Here is a 24129-nt window from a genome sequence, read left to right as displayed (position 1 = left end):
ACAATAAAAACCTAAATTTCCGAACACGGAAATTTGACCTTTAAGGAGGTGTTCCCAGTACATCACAGGGGGAAGACAAGCACTAAAAACAGGAATCTAAAGTTGTTCCATAAATCAGATTAACCAAACTCTGTAACCAAATCTGAACAGATTTAAATTAACCAAAATCTGAACAGATTTAAATTAACCAAAATCTGAACAGATTTAAATCCTCCAAACTACATACTGGAGGTCATAAACGACCTTTCCACGACCTTTCAGCCTCATGTTAATTATCTACCCTAATTACCAAGACTAAACGTCGACTTGGTCAAATTATTCCAAGCAACTAAATCTTGCTAAGCAACTGCCTGTTGTAATATGGCTCACGAGGGCCAAGTATTGTCTTCATACTAAGGTACAAATGTCCCGCTGTTCTTGTGGGTTTTAGATTTAGCTACTCAGAACGAAGTGTCCATGTAGCACGGGCTATGGTGATCCCGTAAGACAAATGTCCCTCATATGTTCACACACACATATATTTTGTTAAATATGACCGAAAAAGTAAGATTAATAATTCTAACACGAATTTTCTTAATATTTCTTATGTTTCTTTTCACTGTCGATGGTAATTGAAAAATCGATTCTCCAAAATTCATTTTAATTTCTAGTCTGACGAGACACTTGCGTTTCGTAATAACTTATTACATTTGCAAAGACTTTAGTTTACACACACACAACTATAACCTGCAAACACTAAACAGAGTTTTACTATGTTAATATTTAAACAGCTTTTGTCTTATATACTCGCATTTGGGTGAGGTGACATGTTACAACAAACATATCTAACACACACACACACACACACAGGAAGCAGCCCGTAACAGCTGTCTAACTCCCAGGTACCTATTTACTGCTAAGTAACAGGGGGCATCAGATTAAAAAGACACTCTGCCCATTTCCGCCGGCGCCGGGAATCGAACCCCGGAACACTACGTATCCAGCGTGCTGTCCACTCAGCCACCAGCGCCCCCTGGTTGTGTGTGTGTGAGTCCATGCGCCTGTGGCAGCAGATTCACATTTGTATGCTGATTTAACTTGCAAATGTCTTCCCTGTGAAATTAAGGATAGCCATTCTCTTTAAAAGATAACTGGTGGGCACAGGATTTTCTTGGAAGAAATCCAGAAGAAAAGTTTTAATGACAGTTCCATCTTGCGATTGTGGGCAGTAATTCCCAGATTCCAACCTGCTAATTACCATTTCCACCAGGCTGTAGTGGGTGTGTCACCACATGCAGGGGCGGCCTGGGGAGCGACTGGGCACGTAATTACACCTGCCAATGCCCCCCCTATTCATGGGGGGTATTTTGCACGCGTCGTTTCTTTATTAGTCATAATGTTTTATTTACCCTGGTACCCCCTCCGTGCCGAGGGTGACTTATGGGCACTGTCCCAAGGTGCAGCAAACAGGGGGGGCATGGTCGACGACGACCGGGCCGCGGGGACGCTAAGCCCCGGAAACACCTCAGGGTACCGGTACTAAAGTGGCCAGGTACGGTACGGTATGAGATACTATAAATGTTCAGAGTGTAAAATGTTTATTAAGTAAAGAGAAAATGGGAAACAATAAAGGAATGACGCAATAAATAAGGAACGGAGGTGGACGGAAGGAACGGAAGACGGAAAAGACAGAACAGGGGGGGGGGAGGAAAGATGCAAGGACAGTAGGAAATCACTTCTTACAGGTTTAAAATAAGGACAGAATGAAGGACAAAAGAAGGAACTACGAAACGAACAATAGGAAGAGCAGAAGAATAGAATGATAACAGGGCAAAAGGCAGAAACGAAGAAAACGGGAGTGAAAAAATAAACAGCTACATGGCCAGAAGGAACAGGAACACGCAGTAACATTCCCAAGAAGCTGAACGGAACAACAAAGAATAAACGGGAAGACAGGGAGGAGGAGGAGAAGGAGCAGGAGAAGAAGGAGAAGGAGCAACAAAAGGAGACGGATAAACAGACAACATCACGAAAGAAAAAGTCTCCCCTTAATGCGCGCATTTTAAGGGGAGACTCCAACAATTTTCCTCCAGCGTTGATCTCTGGCGGAGCCCGGACGGTCAAAGTTGCACCATATATATTTATGACCGGCCAATATATTAGACAATGCCGCCGTGACCCATGACCCTGGCAGAGGTCATTATAGGGGATATATGGCCTCATACTGCCTACAGCGGCACCTTCTCTGGCTGGCAATGGCTTCGGTCAATCATACTCTGTATGGAAGGGTTCAAAGGCTACGGGAGGAGTGAGGGTAGGATGAGTGTGAGGTGTGAGGGGGTACAGAAGTGCCAGTGGGAGGGGGGTACAGGAGTGCCAGTGTGTGAGGGGTACAATAGTGCCAGTATGCGAGAAATCTTCCCTAACTTTAATTGACACTTCATTTATCTGCTTCCTCTCTCTCTTGCCCCCCTTTCCCTTGCCTCCCCCCCCCCTCACACCTCACCCCTGCCCCTCACTTCCCCTCACACCTCACCCCTCCTTCCCTCACCAAGCCGCTCCAGCATCAGGCCCTCCCCCCCCCTCTCTCTCCCGGCTCTGAAAATGCCAATTTAAAATTCTGTGCAACTCTATCGTCGAAACTTTTTTTGTATGATGGCGGCTTTGCCAGTCGCCTCCTCTTGTGTGTTGTGTCTATTTCCTTCTGATGCTCAGAGGAAGAGCGAAGAGGAGCTCAAGACGTGTGGGAGGGAGAGAATAGGAACTACGGGCTCACCATAGCCCGTGCTACTTGGGACTTGTTGTTCCAGGTAGCGAATCTTTAACAACAACAACAACAGAGAACGTCCTGTGACGTCCTCGCTGGACAAATTTTTTACCTCCATTGACGGTAATACATTGGAAGGGAGTTATCTGGATAAAGCGCCAAGCCATTACGACTATATAGCACTGGGAAGAGGTCAGGATAAGGCATTTGGGATGGGACAGTGGGAAAGGAATGGTGCCCAACCACTTGTGGACGGTCGGGGATTGAACGCCGACCTGCATGAAGCGAGACCGTCGCTCTACCGTCTACCCCAAGTGATTGGGCGATAATACATAGGGCAAATATGCAGCTTTAATTTTGGTTTAATTGAAATGTATAAAGTTGATGCAAATCTTTCCCAAGGTCACAATCTAACCAAATTAGTGGCGACAATTATAGACAGAAATCTGCCTGTCAAGCAGCTTTCTCTATAACCTGTCTATGTAAGACAGACGAAAATGTATGCTATAGTTAATACTGTAAAAGCAATTCATGACCTCATGTGGTTGACTGCTCAATATCTCTACATGAGGACGGAAGAAAATGTACGGGTTACACACAGAAATCACAATAGCGTGATGCATCAAGTGAACAAATCCACAAGGGCCGTGACGAGGGTTCGAATCTACATCGTATGTCGTAGCTCAGTCGATTAAGGCAGCGTCTGGGATGCTCTCAGACGTAGGTTCGAATCCTCGTCACGGCCCTTGTGGATTTGTTCACTTGATGCATCACGCTATTGTGATTTCTGTGTGTAACAAATCCTTGTGGATTTGTTCATTAAAATGTATATGTTCTGATTAGCATACCGGCCACGTCTGTGGTAGAATAAAACAATAAAATAATACTTGTGTCTTCTCTTGTGTATATGTATCCTACACCTGTGTCCTCCGGTCGTTACCAGTATTGTTCCATGCAGTTAGTCTTAGAATACCTTTAATTAGCGCCAATATCAGTCATATTACCTTAGACTTATGAGTCTGACAATTGCTATCATTATCTACAATATCATTTCCCTTTGTCACTTTCTGTAATGTTGCTTAAAGTGTGTGTTTGTGTTATTACAAGTTACTTTTACTACTTCTCTATTTGAAATAATGCTTCGCCGACACTTACCATCTACTTAAGACTTTTCTTACAGGTTATAATGAGGTGGTATGTTAGTTGTACTTGGACAAGTCCACAAGGGCCGTGACGAGGATTCGAACCTGCGTCCAAGAGCATCCCAGACGCTGCCTACCTGCGGCCCGGTCCTCGACCAGGCCTCCACCCCCAGGAAGCAGCCCGTAGCAGCTGTCTAACTCCCAGGTACCTATTTACTGCTAGGTAACAGGAGGGCATCAGGGTGAAAGAAACTCTGCCCATTTGTTTCCACCTTCCACCGGAGGAATCGAACTCGGAACCTCAGGACTACGAATCCAAAGCGCTGTCCACTCAGCTGTCAGGCCCCTTGGCACCCTCAACTCTGCTTAATATGCCATACTCACATACTTCTATCAATGGTATAAGATGATTTTGTCTTCGTATATTTCAATAATCTATACACATATCTCCTCCACTTAATACCAGTGTACTAATACACTGGTATTAAGTGTACTGTAGTACACTTAACACTGTAGTACACTAGTACTGTAGTGACACTGTCGATAGTGCATCAGTACCCCAGCATCAGGCAGACAGTACCCCCCAGCACCAGGCAGACAGTACCCCCAGCACCAGGCAGACAGTACCCCCAGCACCAGGCAGACAGTACCCCCCAGCACCAGGCAGACAGTACCCCCCAGCACCAGGCAGACAGTACCCCCAGCACCAGGCAGACAGTACCCCCAGCACCAGGCAGACAGTACCCCCAGCACCAGGCAGACAGTACCCCCCAGCACCAGACAGTACCCCCCAGCACCAGGCAGACAGTACCCCCAGCACCAGGCAGACAGTACCCCCCAGCACCAGGCAGACAGAGTACCCCCCAGCACCAGGCAGACAGTACCCCCCAGCACCAGGCAGACAGAGTACCCCCAGCACCAGGCAGACAGTACCCCCCAGCACCAGGCAGACAGAGTACCCCCCAGCACCAGGCAGACAGAGTACCCCCAGCACCAGGCAGACAGAGTACCCCCCAGCACCAGGCAGACAGAGTACCCCCCAGCATCAGCTCACCAATATACAGCCATGTACAACATAAAACTCTTAAGAGTGTGATTACTCTCTGACGTGCGTCTCTCGCTTGAAGGACTGATACCTCGAAGACTTTGCTGACGGGACGAGGTTCCTTTGTTTGGTTCGTCGAATCTTCACCTTCGTGGCGTCCTCAGCGCCCACTTCACCCCTGGGCGCCTGTCAGCTGAGTGGACAGCGCTTCGGATTCGTGAGGTTCCGGGTTCGATCCCCGGTGGAGGCGGAGACAAATGGCCATAAAATGTTTCTTTCACTTTCATGCCCCCCTGTTACATAGCAGTAAAATAGGTACCTGGGTCTTAGTCAGCTGTCACGGGCTACTTCCTGGGGGTGGAGGCCAGGTCGAGGACCGGGCCGCGGGGACGCTAAGCCCCATTTAAGCATCTAGGAACGAAACCTCTTAATCTTTCAACAGCCATTACGGCTTTCTTTACATGTATTAAACAGTTTATGAACTCCGTAGCGCTGCGAGGACGTTTATAATAATAACCTAGCCGTGTGAAGTTCATAAACTGTTTAATAAAAGTAAACAAAGCCTTAATGGCTGTTGAAAGATATACAGGTTTCGTAAGGGAAGGGAACTATCAGGAGAGAGCGGCAAGCGAATTCAACTATATAGCACATGGAAGGGGTCAGGATATGGATTTGGGATGGGACGCAGGAGGTGGGGGGGGGGGAGAGGAATGGTGCCCAATCACTTGTGGACGGTCGGGGATTGAACGTCGACCTGCATGAAGCCAGACCGTCGCTCTACCGTCCAGCCCAAATCTTTGGGCTCAGGATTGATAAGTGTATGCATCAATGCTTCATGAATCTTAGATCTGGTACTACAGATTCGCGACTTAGTACAAGCTCCACACAGTGAGAGATGTCTGATCGACTAGCAAGATGGAAGCTGTCTGCTCAACAAGCGAGATGGAAGCTGTCTGATCAACAAGCGAGATGGAAGCTGTCTGCTCAACAAGCGAGATGGAAGCTGTCTGCTCAACAAGCGAGATGGAAGCTGTCTGCTCAACAAGCGAGATGGAAGCTGTCTGCTCAACAAGCGAGATGGAAGCTGTCTGCTCAACAAGCGAGATGGAGCTGTCTGATCAACAAGCGAGGTGGAAGCTGTCTGCTCAACAAGCGAGATGGAAGCTGTCTGCTCAACAAGCGAGATGGAAGCTGTCTGCTCAACAAGCGAGATGGAAGCTGTCTGCTCAACAAGCGAGATGGAAGCTGTCTGATCAACAAGCGAGATGGAAGCTGTCTGCTCAACAAGCGAGATGGAAGCTGTCTGCTCAACAAGCGAGATGGAAGCTGTCTGCTCAACAAGCAAGATGGAAGCTGTCTGATCAACAAGCAAGATGGAAGCTGTCTGCTCAACAAGCGAGATGGAAGCTGTCTGCTCAACAAGCGAGATGGAAGCTGTCTGCTCAACAAGCAAGATGGAAGCTGTCTGCTCAACAAGCGAGATGGAAGCTCCCAGGATTCTCTCTATTGTCAAAAGAATGACGTATTCCAGTTGCTTCGGCACCTTGGTTATTTGTAATTATCAATAATCCATATAATCTATACTACCTTGGTCAGCCAGCCATTGGTTGGCTGTTGAGGCTTTGGTTACATCCCCCATGGCCCTGCGGGGTTGAGCTACAACTCCAGGACCCGGCATTTGCAGTTAGATACAAAAGTTCGCCTCGACGAAACGGCACAGTACATCGTGGCACGGTACAGTGACTGTGCTGGGCTCGGTACAGTGACTGCTGGGCTCGGTACAGTGACTGTGAGGACGAAATGTCCTTTTGATGTATGGAAGCGAGCGAGGCTTCACAGGATGGACATTGCTGCGTTGGATTTAAGTGGAGAAAAAGCGACACTCTTTGCCTTTAGTTGAAAAGGTACTAGCAATAATGGAAGAGAGGGTCAGGGAGGCGGAATAGAAGGAAAGGAGAAAGAGAGGGGAGAAAAGGAGGGAGAGTGGGAAGCACGGGGGGGAAAGAGAAAACGGAAAAAAGAATCAGAGGGACTATGGGATAAAAAGAGAGAGAGAGAGAGAGAGGGGAGATGGATAAGAGAAGGCAAGGGGGAAAGTGTACTAATGGCTGGAAAACACTTTTCGTAACACCCCCTCCCCCCCCCCCTCATCCACCAACACACCACCCACTACATGGTGGAAACAAAGCCCTACTAACAAACACACAAACAAACAAAGCATCTACATTTCAACCCTCTCAAAATATCAACATCAAAAGCTGTACCCAAGCATCCGAGTGTGTATAGGTTCATGCTTCACAGTATTCATGTATAGACCTCCATACACATTGAAATTGAAAGTGATATTAAGTTTATTGAGGTCAAATACACACAAAGGGATGAGGTAGCTCAAGCTATTCTCACCCCGTTCAGTACAACGTGTTAATACATACATATAAACACATCACAAACAATAAACATATTACCAAACATTCTGAGAGATAAACATCTACATTTCCTTCCACACACATATTTAAATACATGTGAGGAACCTCACACACTCACAGCTTCGACAAAAAGCAAGGTTAGCCTAGCTACCAAACACACATTCAGTAAATGGAATGCATTAGGCAGTGATGTGGTGGAGGCTGACTCCATACACAGTTTCAAGTCTAGATATGATACAGCCCAATAGGCTCAGGAACCTATACACCTGTTGATTGACAATTGAGAGGCGGGACCAAAGAGCCAGAGCTCAACCCCCCCGCAAGCACCAATTGGTGAGTACATCGTGTCAGCAAGGCGGTCAGCCCGCCTGCTATCATAAACTACATAATTTGTTTATGTAGTTTATGACAACCCCCCAAATATGACTGGAGACAGATGGTGGGGCTCACGGGTGAGGCTTTTAGTAAGGAAGATGTAGAAGAACAAGTAAAGGAATAAGGTTACAAATAAGATATATAGAATGCTATGATAGCGGGCGTTTTGTCCGCCTTGCTGACGCGATGAATGTGTTCAAGTTCAAGTAAGTTTACTGAGACAAGAAAAGTTCAAGTAAGTTTATTGAGACAAGAAAAGTTCAAGTAAGTTTATTGAGACAAGAAAAGTTCAAGTAAGTTTACTGAGACAAGAAAAGTTCAAGTAAGTTTATTGAGACAAGAAAAGTTCAAGTAAGTTTATTGAGACAAGAAAAGTTCAAGTAAGTTTATTGAGAAAAGAAAAAAATACATCTCAAAGAAATAGAGCAGCTTAGGCTATTTCTACCCCCCCCCCCCCCCAAAGATGAATGTGTTTCGTCAACCTGTCCTACTGTTAGAGCGTCGCATTTGGACGTATACGCCGCCTAAGGCCACACATTCTAAATGGTAGCGACCCGCAAAATTGACATACTGTCCCGTTTTCTGTTTTGGGACCTCTGGTAGGTTAGGATAAGGGCACTTTACTACGACAGTTTCTGGACGTTGGGGAACCCTTACGAGGACAGCCTGGTTTGGTAGTTAAACTTGCTTCTTTTCTTAGGAAACTCCTTGAGTATGTGAGTTTCTTAACTAGTATTTAAACACATATGTATGTCTGTAGATGAATACTATGTAGCATCACATATATACACTCTTACATGTTTGTCTACATGTTTTAATGTTCTGTGTAATGGACCCTCACTCCCCCCCCCCTCCACCAACTTCCCTCTCCCCCCCCCCTTTCAATCCCCAGACTTCCCCCCCCTCCTCCACCCCCACGTAAAGTAACTCAGGACTAACAGAATCAATATATCATTTTCTTCGTGAAATATTCACCTAGAGATAAAGTCAACCAGCTGATGTGTTGCTAATCTGATCGATGACATTTGGCCAAAGCTTCACCTCCCCCCCCCCCCAAAAGGACGACCCTCCCCCCCCCCAAAGTCCCCATCGTGTATGCACCTATTTTTACCCTTCCGCCCATGAGTGACCCCTTCTATAAACCCCTTTTAACACATTGCCTCCACATACTTCTCTACTTCCACCCCCTCCCTCTCTCTGGCAACACCTCTCCCTCGCCCTAAACCTCTCGTACTCGGAAGGTTATGCATAGCGGTGCCTGAAATATTGCACAAAACGTGTATCATCATCAAACTAGCCTCATTGCGGTACCAAACTTCATCCCGTTGATGTACCCTGACGTCAGCCCGTTGATGTACCCTGACGTCAGCCCGTTGATGTATCCTGACGTCAGCCCGTTGATGTACCCTGACGTCAGCCCGTTGATGTATCCTGACGTCAGCCCGTTGATGTACCCTGACGTCAGCCCGTTGATGTATCCTGACGTCAGCCCGTTGATGTACCCTGACGTCAGCCCGTTGATGTATCCTGACGTCAGCCCGTTGATGTGTCCAAAGTGAAGCCTGCTGCTCAGTGCCGGAGTTAGCCCACTACAGTGTTCGTAACTTATTCTCCTGAAGGCTGATATTAACTTACTGATGCGCTCAAAGGTAAGGTCACTCACTCACTCACTCACTCACTCACACACACACACACACTAAGGGGCCTCGTAGCCTGGTGGATAGCGCGCAGGACTCGTAATTCTGTGGCGCGGGTTCGATTCCCGCACGAGGCAGAAACAAATGGGCAAAGTTTCTTTCACCCTAAGTGCCCCTGTTACCTAGCAGTAAATAGGTACCTGGGAGTTAGTCAGCTGTCACGGGCTGCTTCCTGGGGTGTGTGTGTGGTGTGGAGAGAAAAAAAAAAAAAAAAACGTAGTTAGTAAACAGTTGATTGACAGTTGAGAGGCGGGCCGAAAGAGCAAAGCTCAACCCCCGCAAAAACACAACTAGTAAAACACAACTAGTAAACACACACACACACACACACACACACACACACACACACACACACACACACACACACACACACACACACACACACACTAGTCCCAAATAACTGAAAGCAGGACCACGTTTCACCCACGACATAACACGCAGTGATCGCACGGGAAACGAATATATCAGGGTTTGCAGTTGCAAGGAATTCTTGAAAGAGCTTTGCAACCGGAGGGAACCGGTCAACCAAGACGCTAGGGACACGCTGAAGGGCTACATTAGACGAGGAAGGTTAAACAGATGACCACCTTCCAGACCAATTCTGCAGACATGCAGTTAGCAGGCGAGGATCAAGAGATGAGGTTGTTAACGCATAACTGGTAGTTCGGAGAGCATGACTTCACACACATCCTTATTGTAGCACTGGAAAATGATGACTAGTAGACAGACAGACTGACTGACTGACAGGAGAACGCTGCCATACCTGCGGCAAGCGGCGCATTTCACGATAAAACGAGGAATTTGCCTCATGTGGTCAGACAGGCATTTAGGTTATCCCTCTCGCGTTGCATTTCAGAGGCATTATGAGCTCTACCGTGTAAAATACAAAGCTGATGCTGTGTGCATGATGTGCAACACAGCGCTCACGGTAGGAAATCCCTCCTCACAAAGACCATATGCTAGTTAGTCCAGCCATTTATGACTGAAAAACACGGTACACACGACTCTTCAACCGACGACGTTCAAACATTTTCTCGAACACTGTTTTGCTCAGATCCTCTGCTCGAAGCGCGTGTATTTGCTTCACCCGCGGAATGCAAATACAAATAACTGCCAACACTATCTAAACACCTAATCTAGGTGACATCTTCAAGAGCAAACTAGATCATTTTCTCCTAGAAGTGCCGGACCAACCGGGCTGTGGTGGGTATGAGGGCCTGCGGGCCGCTCCAAGCAACAGCCTGGTGGACCAAACTCTCACAAGTCAAGTCTGGCCTCGGGCCGGGCTTGGGGGAGTAGAAGAACTCCCAGAACCCCATCAACCAGGTATATGTGGGCCTACGGGCCGCTCCAAGCAACAGCCTGGTGAACCAAACTCTCACTAGTCAAGCCTGGCCTCGGGCCGGGCTTGGGGGAGTAGAAGAACTCCCAGAACCCCATCAAGTAGGTATCAAACAGACGTTCCAATACACAAAGCGCTTACACGGAAATGTTATTCCCGCGTTTATTGTGGTTTGCAATTGACATGATTATCACGTGGATCACCTAATTACCACCAAGACTCAAGTGTCACTCCAGGAGAGGTCGAGAGTCTCAACTGAATAACAGTTGTGTGTCATTGAGACCCTCTTATTGTGGGTCTTCCTAGTTAGGTCGGTAGAACTCCAAGTTCAAGTATGTTTAATGAGACAAGAAAGAAATACATCTCAAAGGGATAGAGTAGCTTAGGCTACTTCTACCCCCCTTAGTAGAACTCCTGTGGCCGAGAGGTTCTGCAAGTGAATTAAAAATGTATTTGATTTAATACCGATTCTGAATGAACAGTAAGTTAAAACTGATGAAAGCGTCTTCGAGGTCAGACGCTGCTTGGACCAGCATAATCTAACAACGGGTTGTTGTTGTTCGAGATTCAGCACAGGTTGTTATATAAGGCAGACAGATGGCGATTAAACTATCAAGTTCAGGTACGTTTATCAAGAAAATAAAATAAATTTCAAAGGGATCCAGTAGCTTAGGCTATTTCTACCCCAAGCTGGTATTTATGTTTGTAGCCTAGCCTGGCATTTTAAAAGCACTACAATCACCTTCTGTGATTAATTGTTCAATAAATCACTGAACTATATGTTTAACAGATCTCTCACCCTGTCCACGGAGGACAGAAGAAAATGTATATATATGCTGGTTAGCATTGTAAATGTACACCAGTAGATTGACAGTTGAGAGGCTGGACCAAAGAGCCAGAGCTCAGCCCCCGCAAGCACAACTAGGTGAGTACATAATTTTGTATTTTATTAAAAATACAATATGTGCTATGTAACACCATCAACAACTATCTAACACCATCAACAGCTATGTAACACCATCAACAGCTATCTAACACCATCAACAACTATGTAACACCATCAACAGCTATCTAACACCATCAACAACTATGTAACACCATCAACAGCTATCTAACACCATCATCAGCTATCTAACACCATCAACAGCTATCTAACACCATCAACAACTATGTAACACCATCAACAGCTATCTAACACCATCAACAACTATGTAACACCATCAACAACTATGTAACACCATCAACAACTATGTAACACCATCAACAGCTATCTAACACCATCAACAGCTATCTAACACCATCAACAACTATGTAACACCATCAACAGCTATCTAACACCATCAACAACTATCTAACACCATCAAATCCCACGAGACAACCCTGGAAAACCTGACATACTGCACAGGTACTGCCCGGGTACCCCACACATCAACGAGAAGCCATTGGGCACATCATTCACACGAACTGTACATGTGCACACATCAATATACATGACGGAGTACATATTCGTGTGAAGGCATATACGAGGGGGATCGTATAGTCTTCCGTGGACAAACAATAGAGGCGAAGAAAGGGCCTATACGAGGATTTAAATTCAAATTTGCTTCATTCGGGATTCTAACGATTGGAGAAGAATTAAGACAAAGTCGTTCCGTTTTCACTTTCCATTTTCAGCCGCTGAATTGAAGCATTTTTAACGCTCTATGAAGTCCTTGTGGGGTTGTTCCACGGTAGGCCACAGTGGTTTGATATAGAATTATAATAATATTAATTCATTGTGTCGGGGGGACAGGCAGCCAGTGTATTTATAGACGTTAGGCTTATACCGATGTCCTCCCCCCCCTCATCCCACCCTTCAGAGGTGGAATTACTGAACCCGCCAATGATTGTAACACTATAACAAGCTGACTATGGTAATATATATTGCTATATATATATTGCAATATAGCGAGCAATATAACAATATATATCGTTTGGGGCAGGTTCTTAATCCGAATATTTTCCCAAATCGTTTGACAACCAGGTAGGCATTTACTGCTGGGTGAACAGAGGTTAAGGATTGGTGCCTGGTCAATCCTCCCCGGCCTGGATACGAACCCAGGCCAAAGCCCTGGCGTTACGCAAGGCGAATGTCTTACCACTCCGCCAAGGGACGAATGTAGAGGTTATAAGGATAACATTGAGGGAAGGAGCGGAGCCTACCTGAGGTTCTGGAAGACGGTAGTGGCTCCTCCATAGCTGTCGTCTCAAGAATGCCACACCTGCAGAATAACACGTGTGTGTGTGTGTGTGCTTGAAGCTTCTCCCACACCTGCTGGCTGAGAGCCGCCCCTACACACACATCTGCTGGCTTCACCACACAGTGCTCTAGGCCGGGGTACAGCAACACTAGGTACAAGACACTGGTACAAGTGGTCAAGACAGAGGGAGAGAGAGACTTACGGAGCAGCCTCACGCCTCAAGACGGTCACACAACTGCTGACCTGCAGCTTATAGTACCCACCACGCTGCCCGCCCTCATTGTTAACTCTTCTTATACAACAAACTTTCTAACCATTAACAACCTTAACAACCCCATTCTGAATTCCAATACACAATACATCTCTCTATAATTCTTGATATCTAAATGATAGCAAAATTCACGCTTGTCGAAAATATCTCAATTATTAAAATGAATGGCTGACGATATGGTATCAGTTGATGGTGTTCGTCCTCCATAAAATAATTTTCTAAAGGCTTTTTATCTATTGTAAAAGGTTAATATACTTAATGAAATCGTTAAATTCTGTCTTTGTTAATTGATATAGTGTGTAGGTGATTTGTTAGAGAACACGTGGTTCTTTTAGCAAGTTGGTGTTGATGATTTAGAAGCGAAGACGATCAAGGGATCGGATGCGGCCCGGCTGCCCGTTTACCTGGAAATAGTAAAGAGGGATTGGGTCCCCTAATCCTTATAGGCTTTTTAGGCCCACAGGCTTTACAATCTCCTCAGGCCACATACTTTACTGTCTCTTCAGGCCATGAATATGCCTGAAGACCCATTAGACGGATGGGTCTGTCTAATTACCCAAACTTATTCAAAGCTACACATAGCTTCCTAGCATTACGTTAGTAATGAATTAATGATATGTTTATTCATTATAATATTGATGTTGAATGTATTACATGAAAAACATATTTTTTACTCTGAAAAAGTATTATTTCATAACGAAATAAGATGAAAATAAAAAACTGGTGACGCCAAAGCAAGTCGATGGTCCAAGCGACAATGTTTGCAGGCATACGAGGCTCCTGTACTTACCTAACCTAACCAACTTACCCAAACATAACCTAACCTAACTAAACCTAACCTATTCAAAGATAACTTAATATAACCTCTAGGCAACAATAATCGTGAATAATTTCTTCATCTTGGTCGCTTAGATCATCGACTTCCTATGGCCTCTCCTGCCACTTAGTTCCGTCAAATTTCGTAATAAAATTATATTATATCAGAGTAAAAATAAGTTTTTTCCATGTTCTACATTCAACACCAACAATATAGTGGGTAAATATATCATATATCTTCATTACTTACGTAATATTAGGCAGCTTTGGGTAGCTTGTTAGGAAGCTTTGAGTAGCTTTGGGTAAATAGACGGACCCGCTGTGCCCAATCTGCAGACGCGTGATGGCCGTCTCAAGGAGTCGAGAATTATATTATGAGTCCTCCCGTCTTAGCAGATTGAGTCTAGAAGGAAGACGCCAGCAGCATGGCTGTGTTGTTATAAATGAAAATTGCTTTACAGTTAGTTCTGCGCGCCTCAGAGCTGATGCATTTCACACTCCTCAAACATTGTTTCGCCCTCAAGTTCAAAGTATGTTTATTGAGACAATAAATAAATACATCTCAAAGGGATAGAGTTGCTTAGGCTATTTCTACTCCCAATGGTTTCGCTCTCTTCCTTTAGCAACGTACTACAAATACAAATAATTGCCAACATAATATAAAATACCCAAGCTAGCCTAATCTCAGCCTAATTATATACAAAATGTTTGTATATAATATTAATTCACATTTAAAAGAAAATGTTATTTATTAGTTCGAAACAATTACAATGCATTGGAGACGACCTGAAGAGACTTAGACAAACATAGCCTAATGATCTGTATTCTTACCACAGACGTGGCCAGACATATATAATGCTAACCACATATATACATTTTCTTCTCTCCTCCGTGGACAGGGTTAGAGATCTGTTAAACATATAGTTCAGTGATTTATTGAACAATTAACCACAGGTGATTGTAGTGCTTTTAAAACGTTAATCTAACCTACAGACATAATTACACAGATTCACGTTTGTTCTACATAAGCAGTGTTCAAGGTGCCTTTTGACATAGTCATTCATGTGCATTTATAAAGGTGAAATGCAATTCTGACCAGCTGTCGTAGCTCAGTTGATTAAGGCAGTGTCTGGGATGCTCTCGAACGCAGGTTCGAATCCTCGTCACGGCCTTTGTGGATTTGTTCAGCTTCCACATATCCTGTATACATACATGTTATATCCTATGGCAAAATTAATGTCAATACGGTTTGTGTTGACCGTCATGCCTGTACCTGTCACTTCATGGAGTTGCTTCTCCGTCCCATTGCAAATTTCAAGACAAAGCTGCATTTTTTACATAAAGTTATAATTTGTTTATATAAAAGAATGCTGTCGCTCCACTGTCTAGAAAGCGCGATGCCCAACCGGCTTGGCTAGTCAGTCCTTAACTGCCTTGGCGGCTTTAGTTCTGCTTATATAGCCAAATAATAATTATTTTATTGACGCTACGTTATTCCTATTACGCATTTACAAGTGAACTTCGAACTTTAAACTCGACTTTGAACTTTTGAGCTATTATCAGTCTGCGGGGTGTGTGTGGAAGCGCGGGAAATGCTCTCTTCGCTGTCAAATAATGGGTAAAGTTTCCAACGCTGGGTTGAAATTATTGCCTCGTTTACCCCTAGTCGCCTCACTGCTCAAGTGGTGTCTGAGAATAAGACGCGGCTCATTTGTCTCCTCCAAAAAAAAAAAAAAAACCAGTCACTTCAGTGCGCCCTATCTCACTATATCCAGGCAAGGCTATCTATATATCTATATCCAGGCAAGGCTTAAAAGCACAAGGTTGACACATTTTATCTACAGTAATATCGCAAGTGAAACCATATATTGTTGTATTATTCTATTTATTTTTAATAAAGATAAACGCAATCCCATCTTTGTCCTTCTAAGGGCCTTTTCAAATCTCACTTAAAAAAAGTGCTGCCGCGGCCAACTTCCACCATCGCCCACGCGATGGGTATGGGGTGCATAATAAAGAAATTGAATTGGTCGAGGTGGGACTTTTAAGACGTTGGCCTTTTCAGTCCTCTCAACGCTGTCACATTATACCTTCTGGCCATTAGCATACACATTTACATCTTCTATCTCATCTTGAGAGTTTATTCATGTTATGTGGCACAGCTTTTAAAAAATTAAAATGTGAATTTTAATGGCGGTAAATGCGTACTTGCAAGCATGTTGTTAAGGGAGAAAACACTTTTCTGAGAAAACATTCGAACAAGTTCCCGATGTTTTTCTGTCCGTCTTGAATTAACGAATGTTCCAGCTAAACTATTTTAAAATTTAAAGTAAAGATGATTATACTAAGATTAAAAATTGACATAACGAAGTCTTAAAAGTTTACAAACTCCTAGCCAATAAAATTAGCAGTATGTGTGTAAAATTGTATGTGTGTAAAAAATTAAACTAATAACAATTTTAACTTGAACCATTATCCATGTGACGTCCCACAGCCCACAACTGCTGTCAATAAACTTTTCATTAAAGATCATACTGTCAATTAACTGAAATAATAAATATTTTTGTATGTATAACTTGCAATATATTTCAGCAAACCTGCATGTCTAACCCCTAGTTGTGATTCATTTATTTTTTTTATTCGTAAGTACTTTTTATAATTATTGTTGAGGTTAGACGATGGTAAAACATATCGGCAAAAGCCATAGTTTAAACATAAAATAGAAAGGCATTGTAGAAGTTAAATAGCATGAGTTTAAAGTAAGTTGCATAGCCTATGCAACGTCTATCTATATAAAGCACATAAATCATAAAAATGTAATTGTAAATTATATATTCAGAAGAAAACGTTACTTACAATACGAACTAATTTAAACTTGCATAGATACATAGATTCGGCTGTACATTAGCCTGATCAAACTCGCGGTTAACGCTGCTGAAGAGGGAGTTGAATCTGAAGTGTATTGGGGATAGAATTTCAGAGATAAATGTAGCCTCTGTCATTAGATTAATGAGAGGTGAGGGAGCTAATGAATTAATCCTTTTAGTTCAAAAGATGGGAAGTAATGAACAATGTATGATAAAGAAGAAAGCACATATGAGTACCTTATGTTCTAATGTTATAAAGTATGATGTTATTACAGAATGTACTCTCTTGCCTAAGAAACAATTCACACCATCATGGGAGGATTGTAATGTAGATGTAGTAATTTTTCCCCTTGCAAAAGAAAAACAGTATGTTCATGCAACAGATGTGATTTCATCAGGATTTAATACTACTTGTCACCAAGCCATCTCTTTGTGATTATAATTCCTTGATGTCTTGTAGCCAGCTAGGTGTGTGTGTCCCTGTTTTCCTTACTGATTTGCTGTTTTATTATATACTATAGACATACTGCACTATTATATGCATCACTAACTCATATTTTCTTGTATCATGTTTAACATAATAATAATAATTATAATAATGTAATTGCCAGTGATAAGCGAATGCCTGGAATAAAAGTGGTTAAGTTGGTTGGTGTATAGGTGACGTCGTTCAAACTAGGCTATCATTCGTTTATCAATTATTTCTTCACGTGTGTGTTGATGTCAAGTCAGGCGGATGATTACAATAAGCGCTAAGATAGTTTCTTAAGATAGTGCTTCAACATTTTTCCTCTATACACAACTTAGCTTGCCAAGCTAACATTTTCACAAGTCCAATGGTTCATATCCATCCAAGCTAAGCTGTTGGCTATTAAATAACTACAGTATTTCCCATCAAGTTTGAAAATGACAAAACTTATTTAAGTAAGTAATTATCAAAAGAAGGCTTCAAGCCGGGGATAGTATGTAGCAAAAAATTACTAAAAATAATACTTGTTCTGACTTACAGGTCTCCAAGAGCATCATCAAAATATACAAATGGGCCTTATGAGGCTTTAACATGACCCAAATGCTTCTCCGAGTACCTTATCCTAATAAAACAATTGCAGTATGATACGGAAATGATACAAAGTAATTGCCGAGACGATAACGAAAGAAAATATATACAAATTTGTAAAAATAGTATGTAAGGGAGATATTAAAACTGGAGTTTAGGAGTCATACTTGTCCCTAACTCAGTTTTAGGAATGGTAAAGGCGTCTTGTCTCCTAGGAAGTCTTAATTTTGTTAACTTCTGGCCAGACGGGGACATTCAACTTCCAGTTTGGTAAGTCATGTAAATCTTACGAACTAACACCATCGCTAAAGTTAAAATCATAAGAGGTCAAAGAAGCGTAGCTCAATAATAAAGACAAAATATTTAGAATCTATATGGAATTTCTTGTTTGGCTTGCGAAATCAATCTATAGAATTTAAAGGCGAAATTATACACATAATCAGAAACTAAACACAAATTATTTTAAGCCTAGTGTAAGCAATATTATATAAATTCATGAAAATAAATTGGCATTCTAAAGAACTGCCGACAATAGGATGAGAGATGAGGGCCTGAAGTGAAGGATAAGAGCGCCTTCAGCTGTACTTACCGTAAATGAGTCTCCACTCGTCGTTCTTGAAAACCCAAGACGAGCATCTGTTTTTCTTGTTGCCCTCAGTGGAGCCGTAGCGCCTCTGTGAGCTCCGGAATGACCCTCTTACTCTCCTGATGCTCATATTGAAGGAGACGCCGACGAGGCTGACACAAGTCCTGCGCCTCAGTCACGGAACACAACACTGCAGTTACACATCCACGTAACACACCACTTCGAGTAACAATCGCGTAACACGCGGAACTGTAGTTACAGTCAAGTAACGCAACACTTCAATTGCAATCACGTAACGCAATTAACACTACTGCAGTCACGTAGCAAAACACTTACGGGTTATCACACTCGCGCCGCACTCAACCTATGACTTAAAGTTCGTGACACATTAAACAGGTTCGAGATCTCGTCTGGATAGCTTAGTTACGCACTTAGTCTTAAGTTTTAAGTGTTAGTATTTTCCTTACTTTTCTCCGACATTGATGGTAGTTCAACAGTGATTCTGTGAAGACGCTAAAAATGCACTTATTCTATAAATCTAGAGCCTCGCTTACACACATTATTAAATACTATGCAAAATAACTTTATCAAGGGCAAATATATATATATTCGAGTTTTTCCCAACGAATGTAAATGTAAACAGGGGATTCACTTTCACATATATGCAAGACCAAAAGTGCCTCCATCTTGTGTTTAAGTAAAAAGATGGTGTGTGTGTTTGAGAAATATGAGGAAGTGTTTGACCGGCCTGGGAGAGCCTATGAAGAAGGTATATGGCGACGTGTGGGATATATATGTGTGGCCAGACGCCATAAATCAAAGCTGGAAGCCAGACTAAAAAGACATTCATGAGAATTTTTTCTTTCAATATTTTATTCGCCAAGAGGCACCGGCAAGCTGCAATATTACGGTCAAGAATTAGTACACCCAAGATTATTGTTTTATCAAAGGGGAGAGGGAGAAGAAAGCGGAAAGAATGTGAGAGACAGAGACAGGCAAACATGCAGACAGAAAGACTATGAGATCGTAGCGTATCATAGGCTATCCAGTAGCCTTCCAGTAGCCTATGATACGCTCCGACAACCCATCCTACAGTTGTGGCTCAAGAGATCATGTTGTCTGGACGAAATTCTTCCTTGTACAGTCTTTCTAACAACTATAATCGTCTAATTGTGCTTGCAGGGGGGTTGAGCTTCGGCTCTTTGGTCCCGCCTCTCAACCATCAATCAACTGGTCTTCCAGCAATGTGAGGCTTAGTTCCAGTAGTTTTTCCTCGTAGCCCATACCCTTCAGCTCGGGTACTAGATTCGTGGCACACCCTTGAACCTTCTCCAATTTAGTCTTGTGCTTGACTAGATACTGGTGCTGGTGCTGCATACACCAGGATTGTCTGACATGTGTGGTATACAAAATTCTAAATGATTCCTTTAAGTTTTTAAAGGCAGTTCTTGCGTACGTGAGTGAAACTTAACATATGAAAAGGAAGAAATTAACATGAAGTTAAACATTTAACCTCAAAAGATCATTTGAAAACCACGAAATCTAGTCTCACCATAATGGCGCAGGGCAATTTACTGGCGTTTACGCGGATAACGATCGCCGGAGCCAGTGACAAACACGTCAAACAGTCTCTCATCTGAAGCTAAACAAGCTCAGGCCACCTGGTGGGGATCCTGGCGGCGGTCTCCATGACGACCAGATGCTGGTACTGGAATCTCACTACCACGTGTGCTTCTCCTCCTCTCGCTTGTCGTCCTAGAGATCGTCGCAATTGGGAATGCGATCAAGACAGCCGAGGTTAGGATCGTGATGGCTTGTATTAGTATTGTGATGATTAGGATTGGGATTTTATGATGATCTATTACAACCCTTATGAATCTTTGTGCATTTCCGGATCTAACTTTGCAATCAGGTTGGTAGCGGTCTTGAGTTCGAATCGTAATATTGTATATTACGTATATGTATATGTATATTTGTAGTTATACATATACATGTATATTTGTAGTTACGCGGTTACTAGATCCAACACAATTTCATTTTAATATGATACGAGCCCCTTCAAGGTACAAATATTGTTTTCTGATAACTAATTTCAAGATTATTATTAGAAATGTTTCTAAGAATTTCATGAACCGTAAATGACTTCTACACTTCGCTCGGCTTGCCTTTCGCCCAGCAAAAAATATGTTGAATTTAAGCACTTGTGTTGCTTAAAACTTCCAATTCAAGAAAACGGCTGCAAGGCAGGCCCTTTACACTTGGTCTACGGGGCTCAATCATTTATAAAAACTGGGCCAGTAACCCAACGAAGAAGATGGGACTTGGAGATACACCAATGATGTAGAAAACCATCACAGCCTCGAATATAAATTTTACATTCCATTAAAAACAAATGTAAGATTCACGTTGTGCATTACTAGGGGAAATGTACCTGGTAGCACTTCCTTGGTGTTCAGGTTATTGTTTACAGTGATAGGGGAGGATGCGACTCTTCAGGAGGTGCAACACTTTCTACAAGAGGCAGTGACTATTCTTGGCGTGTGTGAAGGGAAATGGCCTCTCCTTTAATACAGAGAAGAGGTGCCATGTGCTTTACCAGGACCCACTTAGCTCAGCCGGTGGTAAGAACCCTGGGTCATGGTCTACCATATTGCCACACTGCACAGGTGGCTTGGCGTAGAAGTAGATGGTCCACGTCTACCATGAAGACATCATGGAGAATTTCTCCTAGACTCCTGGCTTCGCCACACAGATATCATCAAGAGTTTCTGCAGTGTGGCATAGACTGCATCGCGCAAGTCCCAACTCGCCCTCTATAAGGTCCACATTCTTAGTAAGATTCACTGCGCATACGAGATATATAGCTCTGTCCTGGTGAGGCTTGATCTGAACCAAAATGGTGCCCTTCACGCTGCGCTAGGGACTATGCCTTCTTCGTGAGTCCGGTGTTTACGCTCTGAAATTTTAGCGTCTCATCGTGTGCCGCTGACTCCATAGGATCACGCGCCTCCCTGTTTCCCATCCACTTATTCACCTATGGTGCGAGGCCCACTGGTGGGACAAGCCAGTCAGACGTCCAAGGGGCCGCCAGCTGCCTTTCACAGCCATATCCCTAGGGGTTTGTTCTCAGCTTTCTGCGTCCGTTCCCGTCCCTGTCCCAGGTCCTGTCGTCTCTCTAGTCCCTCCGTGGCATTATCCGTGTGAAAGAGGAATTATCCTAGTGTACCGCAGGAAGGAATTAGCGCAGTGCTTCCCAACGTATTTGGGAATGGCCTTATTTTCTAAAACTCAGAAAACCCCCAAGAAGGTCACTACCCACCGGTTGGGAACCGCTGATTTAGAGGGTCTGGCACTCTTTATTGTTGCAGACCTGCAAGCCTCTACATACACCTAGTATTTTTAAGTATATACCATTGGTTCCTAACCATTTTCGGAATGCCTCTATTTTCTAATACTCAAAAGACCCCACACCAAGTGGGGTCGCCACTCGCCGGTTGGGAACTGCTGGTATACACGGAAGGGTCTCGGAAAGATCAGTCACCGTCCATCTCTGTGGTTGCATACTTTGCGACTTTGTCCTTTTATCAGACTTGGAAACTCCCGTGTCCACTTCAGTCTGGCCGGGAAACTGCAATCATGCTTGCCTTGCGCCTCGGCCGCTGAACTATATGTGGACTCAACTGGGGCCCTCGACCTAGAGTCTCTTCGACGTCCCCGGGTACACTGACAGTGTCTCAAATTCGCGAAGAGCTGCAGTGGTCCTATAGATCCTCAGGATGGTCAGTGTCTCTACAATGAATCCAGTCCCATGTAGGGATTTCCGGGAATAAGGCGGCGGACGCGGTGCCAGGTCACCGTGTCATCACACGTCTGCCTCTAGATCTTTCAGCAATATATTGTTGAATGCTGAACCGTGTCCTCGTTGCTACCTATCTGTTCAAGGTTGGAGGCCAGATACTTGGGGCTAGCCTCACCCAACTTTGCATGGTGAATGATCTGGGGTACAGGACGGACACAAGCTGGCAGGGACGGTCCTATTGGTTCTATTAAGAGGGGGGGGGAGAATGGGTGTAATAGTGACCTCCACCATTCTCGTAACTGGTGAAAGGTGGCCAGCAGAGTCGCTAAATTTCGTTGAAGGTGAATTCAGTATTAGATTTTCTGCGAGAGAGAGAGAAGGGGAAAGGAGTGTTTGAAGAAAGATCAGGAGAGGAGGATGTTTGACGAGAAGGAAGGAGAGAGGGGAAGGAAGAAGGGAGGAGGGGGAGAGAGGGAGATGTGTGGGGGCAAGGTGGAAAAAGTGGGAGAGGGGGAGATTGGGAGAGAGCCCCGGGGGCATCTGCGTACCTACACCTCCATACTATTTATACATTTTAGATAATTTGGTTATTATGGCCGCGATACTTAACATCTCTATACACCGAGGTGTACATCAGGCTCTAGGAGGGTCAGTAACGCCTTTATGGCTCTTGTGATAACTGACCTACACTTCTTGATTAGTTATGGGTGATTTCTACAATTGTACGCCTCATTAATCAGAGATTATATCTGATGTAGCCTTCTTAATTACAGATATCTGATGTACCCTTCTTGATTAATCAGATATATCTGATGTACCCTTCTTGATTAATCAGATATATCTGATGTACCCTTCTTGATTAATCAGATATATCTGATATAGCCTTCTTGATTAATCAGAGATATCTGATGTAGCCTTCTTGATTAATTAGAGATATCTGATGTAGCCTTCTTGATTAATCAGAGACAATATCTGATGTAGCCTTCTTGATTAATTAGAGATATCTGATGTAGCCTTCTTGATTAATCAGAGACAATATCTGATGTAGCCTTCTTGATTAATTAGATATATGTGATGCAACCTTGATTAATCAGAGACGATATATGTCGTCGTCTAAACATTGATAATTACCTAATGTAGCTTTCTTGATTAATCAGACATAATAGCTGCCGTTTACTTCTTGATTAGTCATTTATAATATCTTCATTAAACAGAGATAATACTGAAGCGACCTCCGCCCACCAATATTCTTCTGCACCAGAACAGAAATCGGTCAATGTTGTGTACTGAGCAAATTAGCAAAGATCATCGATAGGCTTTTGTGTCGTTCGGACAGTTTGTTGATTAGTAGAGTATATTTACGTTGCTTTTATTACGGCAGAGCTGATTGGTGGATCAATTCAATGTTATTTTCTATAAACTCAGACATGATAGTTCATTGTTCCCTTTCAAAAAGTCAGTTTATGAAGACAGCAATGTAGCAGACAATTGTATTGCAGAATCGTGAAAGTTAATGTTACCTTACATATACATTATAATTGTTAATACTCAACCATTCACAATTCGTCTGAACTGTTGGAGATTGGAGAAGGTTGCAATATAAAATATTTATATATATATAATATATATATATATATATATATATATATATATATATATATATATATATATCGATTGGTAATTTACAAAATTATTAAAGATAATTTTTGTTTCTGTAACA

The 24129-nt window shown here is 43.3% G+C and overlaps 1 protein-coding gene across 2 annotated transcripts in view; it reads right to left on the bottom strand.

Moving 5' to 3' along the window:
- Window positions 1-19238, bottom strand: part of LOC123771894 (solute carrier family 4 member 11) — a 427825-nt gene extending 408587 nt beyond the window's left edge. Inside the window, exon 1 of one of the 2 annotated variants that reach the window (XM_069324327.1) lies at window positions 18614-19238. In XM_069324327.1, coding sequence (XP_069180428.1) covers window positions 18614-18740 — 127 coding nt within the window. In that variant the 5' untranslated portion in view covers window positions 18741-19238. Of the gene's footprint in view, window positions 1-12975; window positions 13239-18613 lie in introns of those variants that run through there. The other variant, XM_069324328.1, reaches the window with a different exon arrangement.
- Between the last annotated feature and the right edge of the window lie 4891 nt (window positions 19239-24129).

The sequence above is a fragment of the Procambarus clarkii genome, chromosome 14 (genome assembly GCF_040958095.1).
Source record: "Procambarus clarkii isolate CNS0578487 chromosome 14, FALCON_Pclarkii_2.0, whole genome shotgun sequence".
Lineage (NCBI taxonomy): Eukaryota > Metazoa > Arthropoda > Malacostraca > Decapoda > Cambaridae > Procambarus > Procambarus clarkii.
Note: the sequence above shows the minus strand (reverse complement) of the source record. Positions and strands in the feature narration are given on the sequence as shown.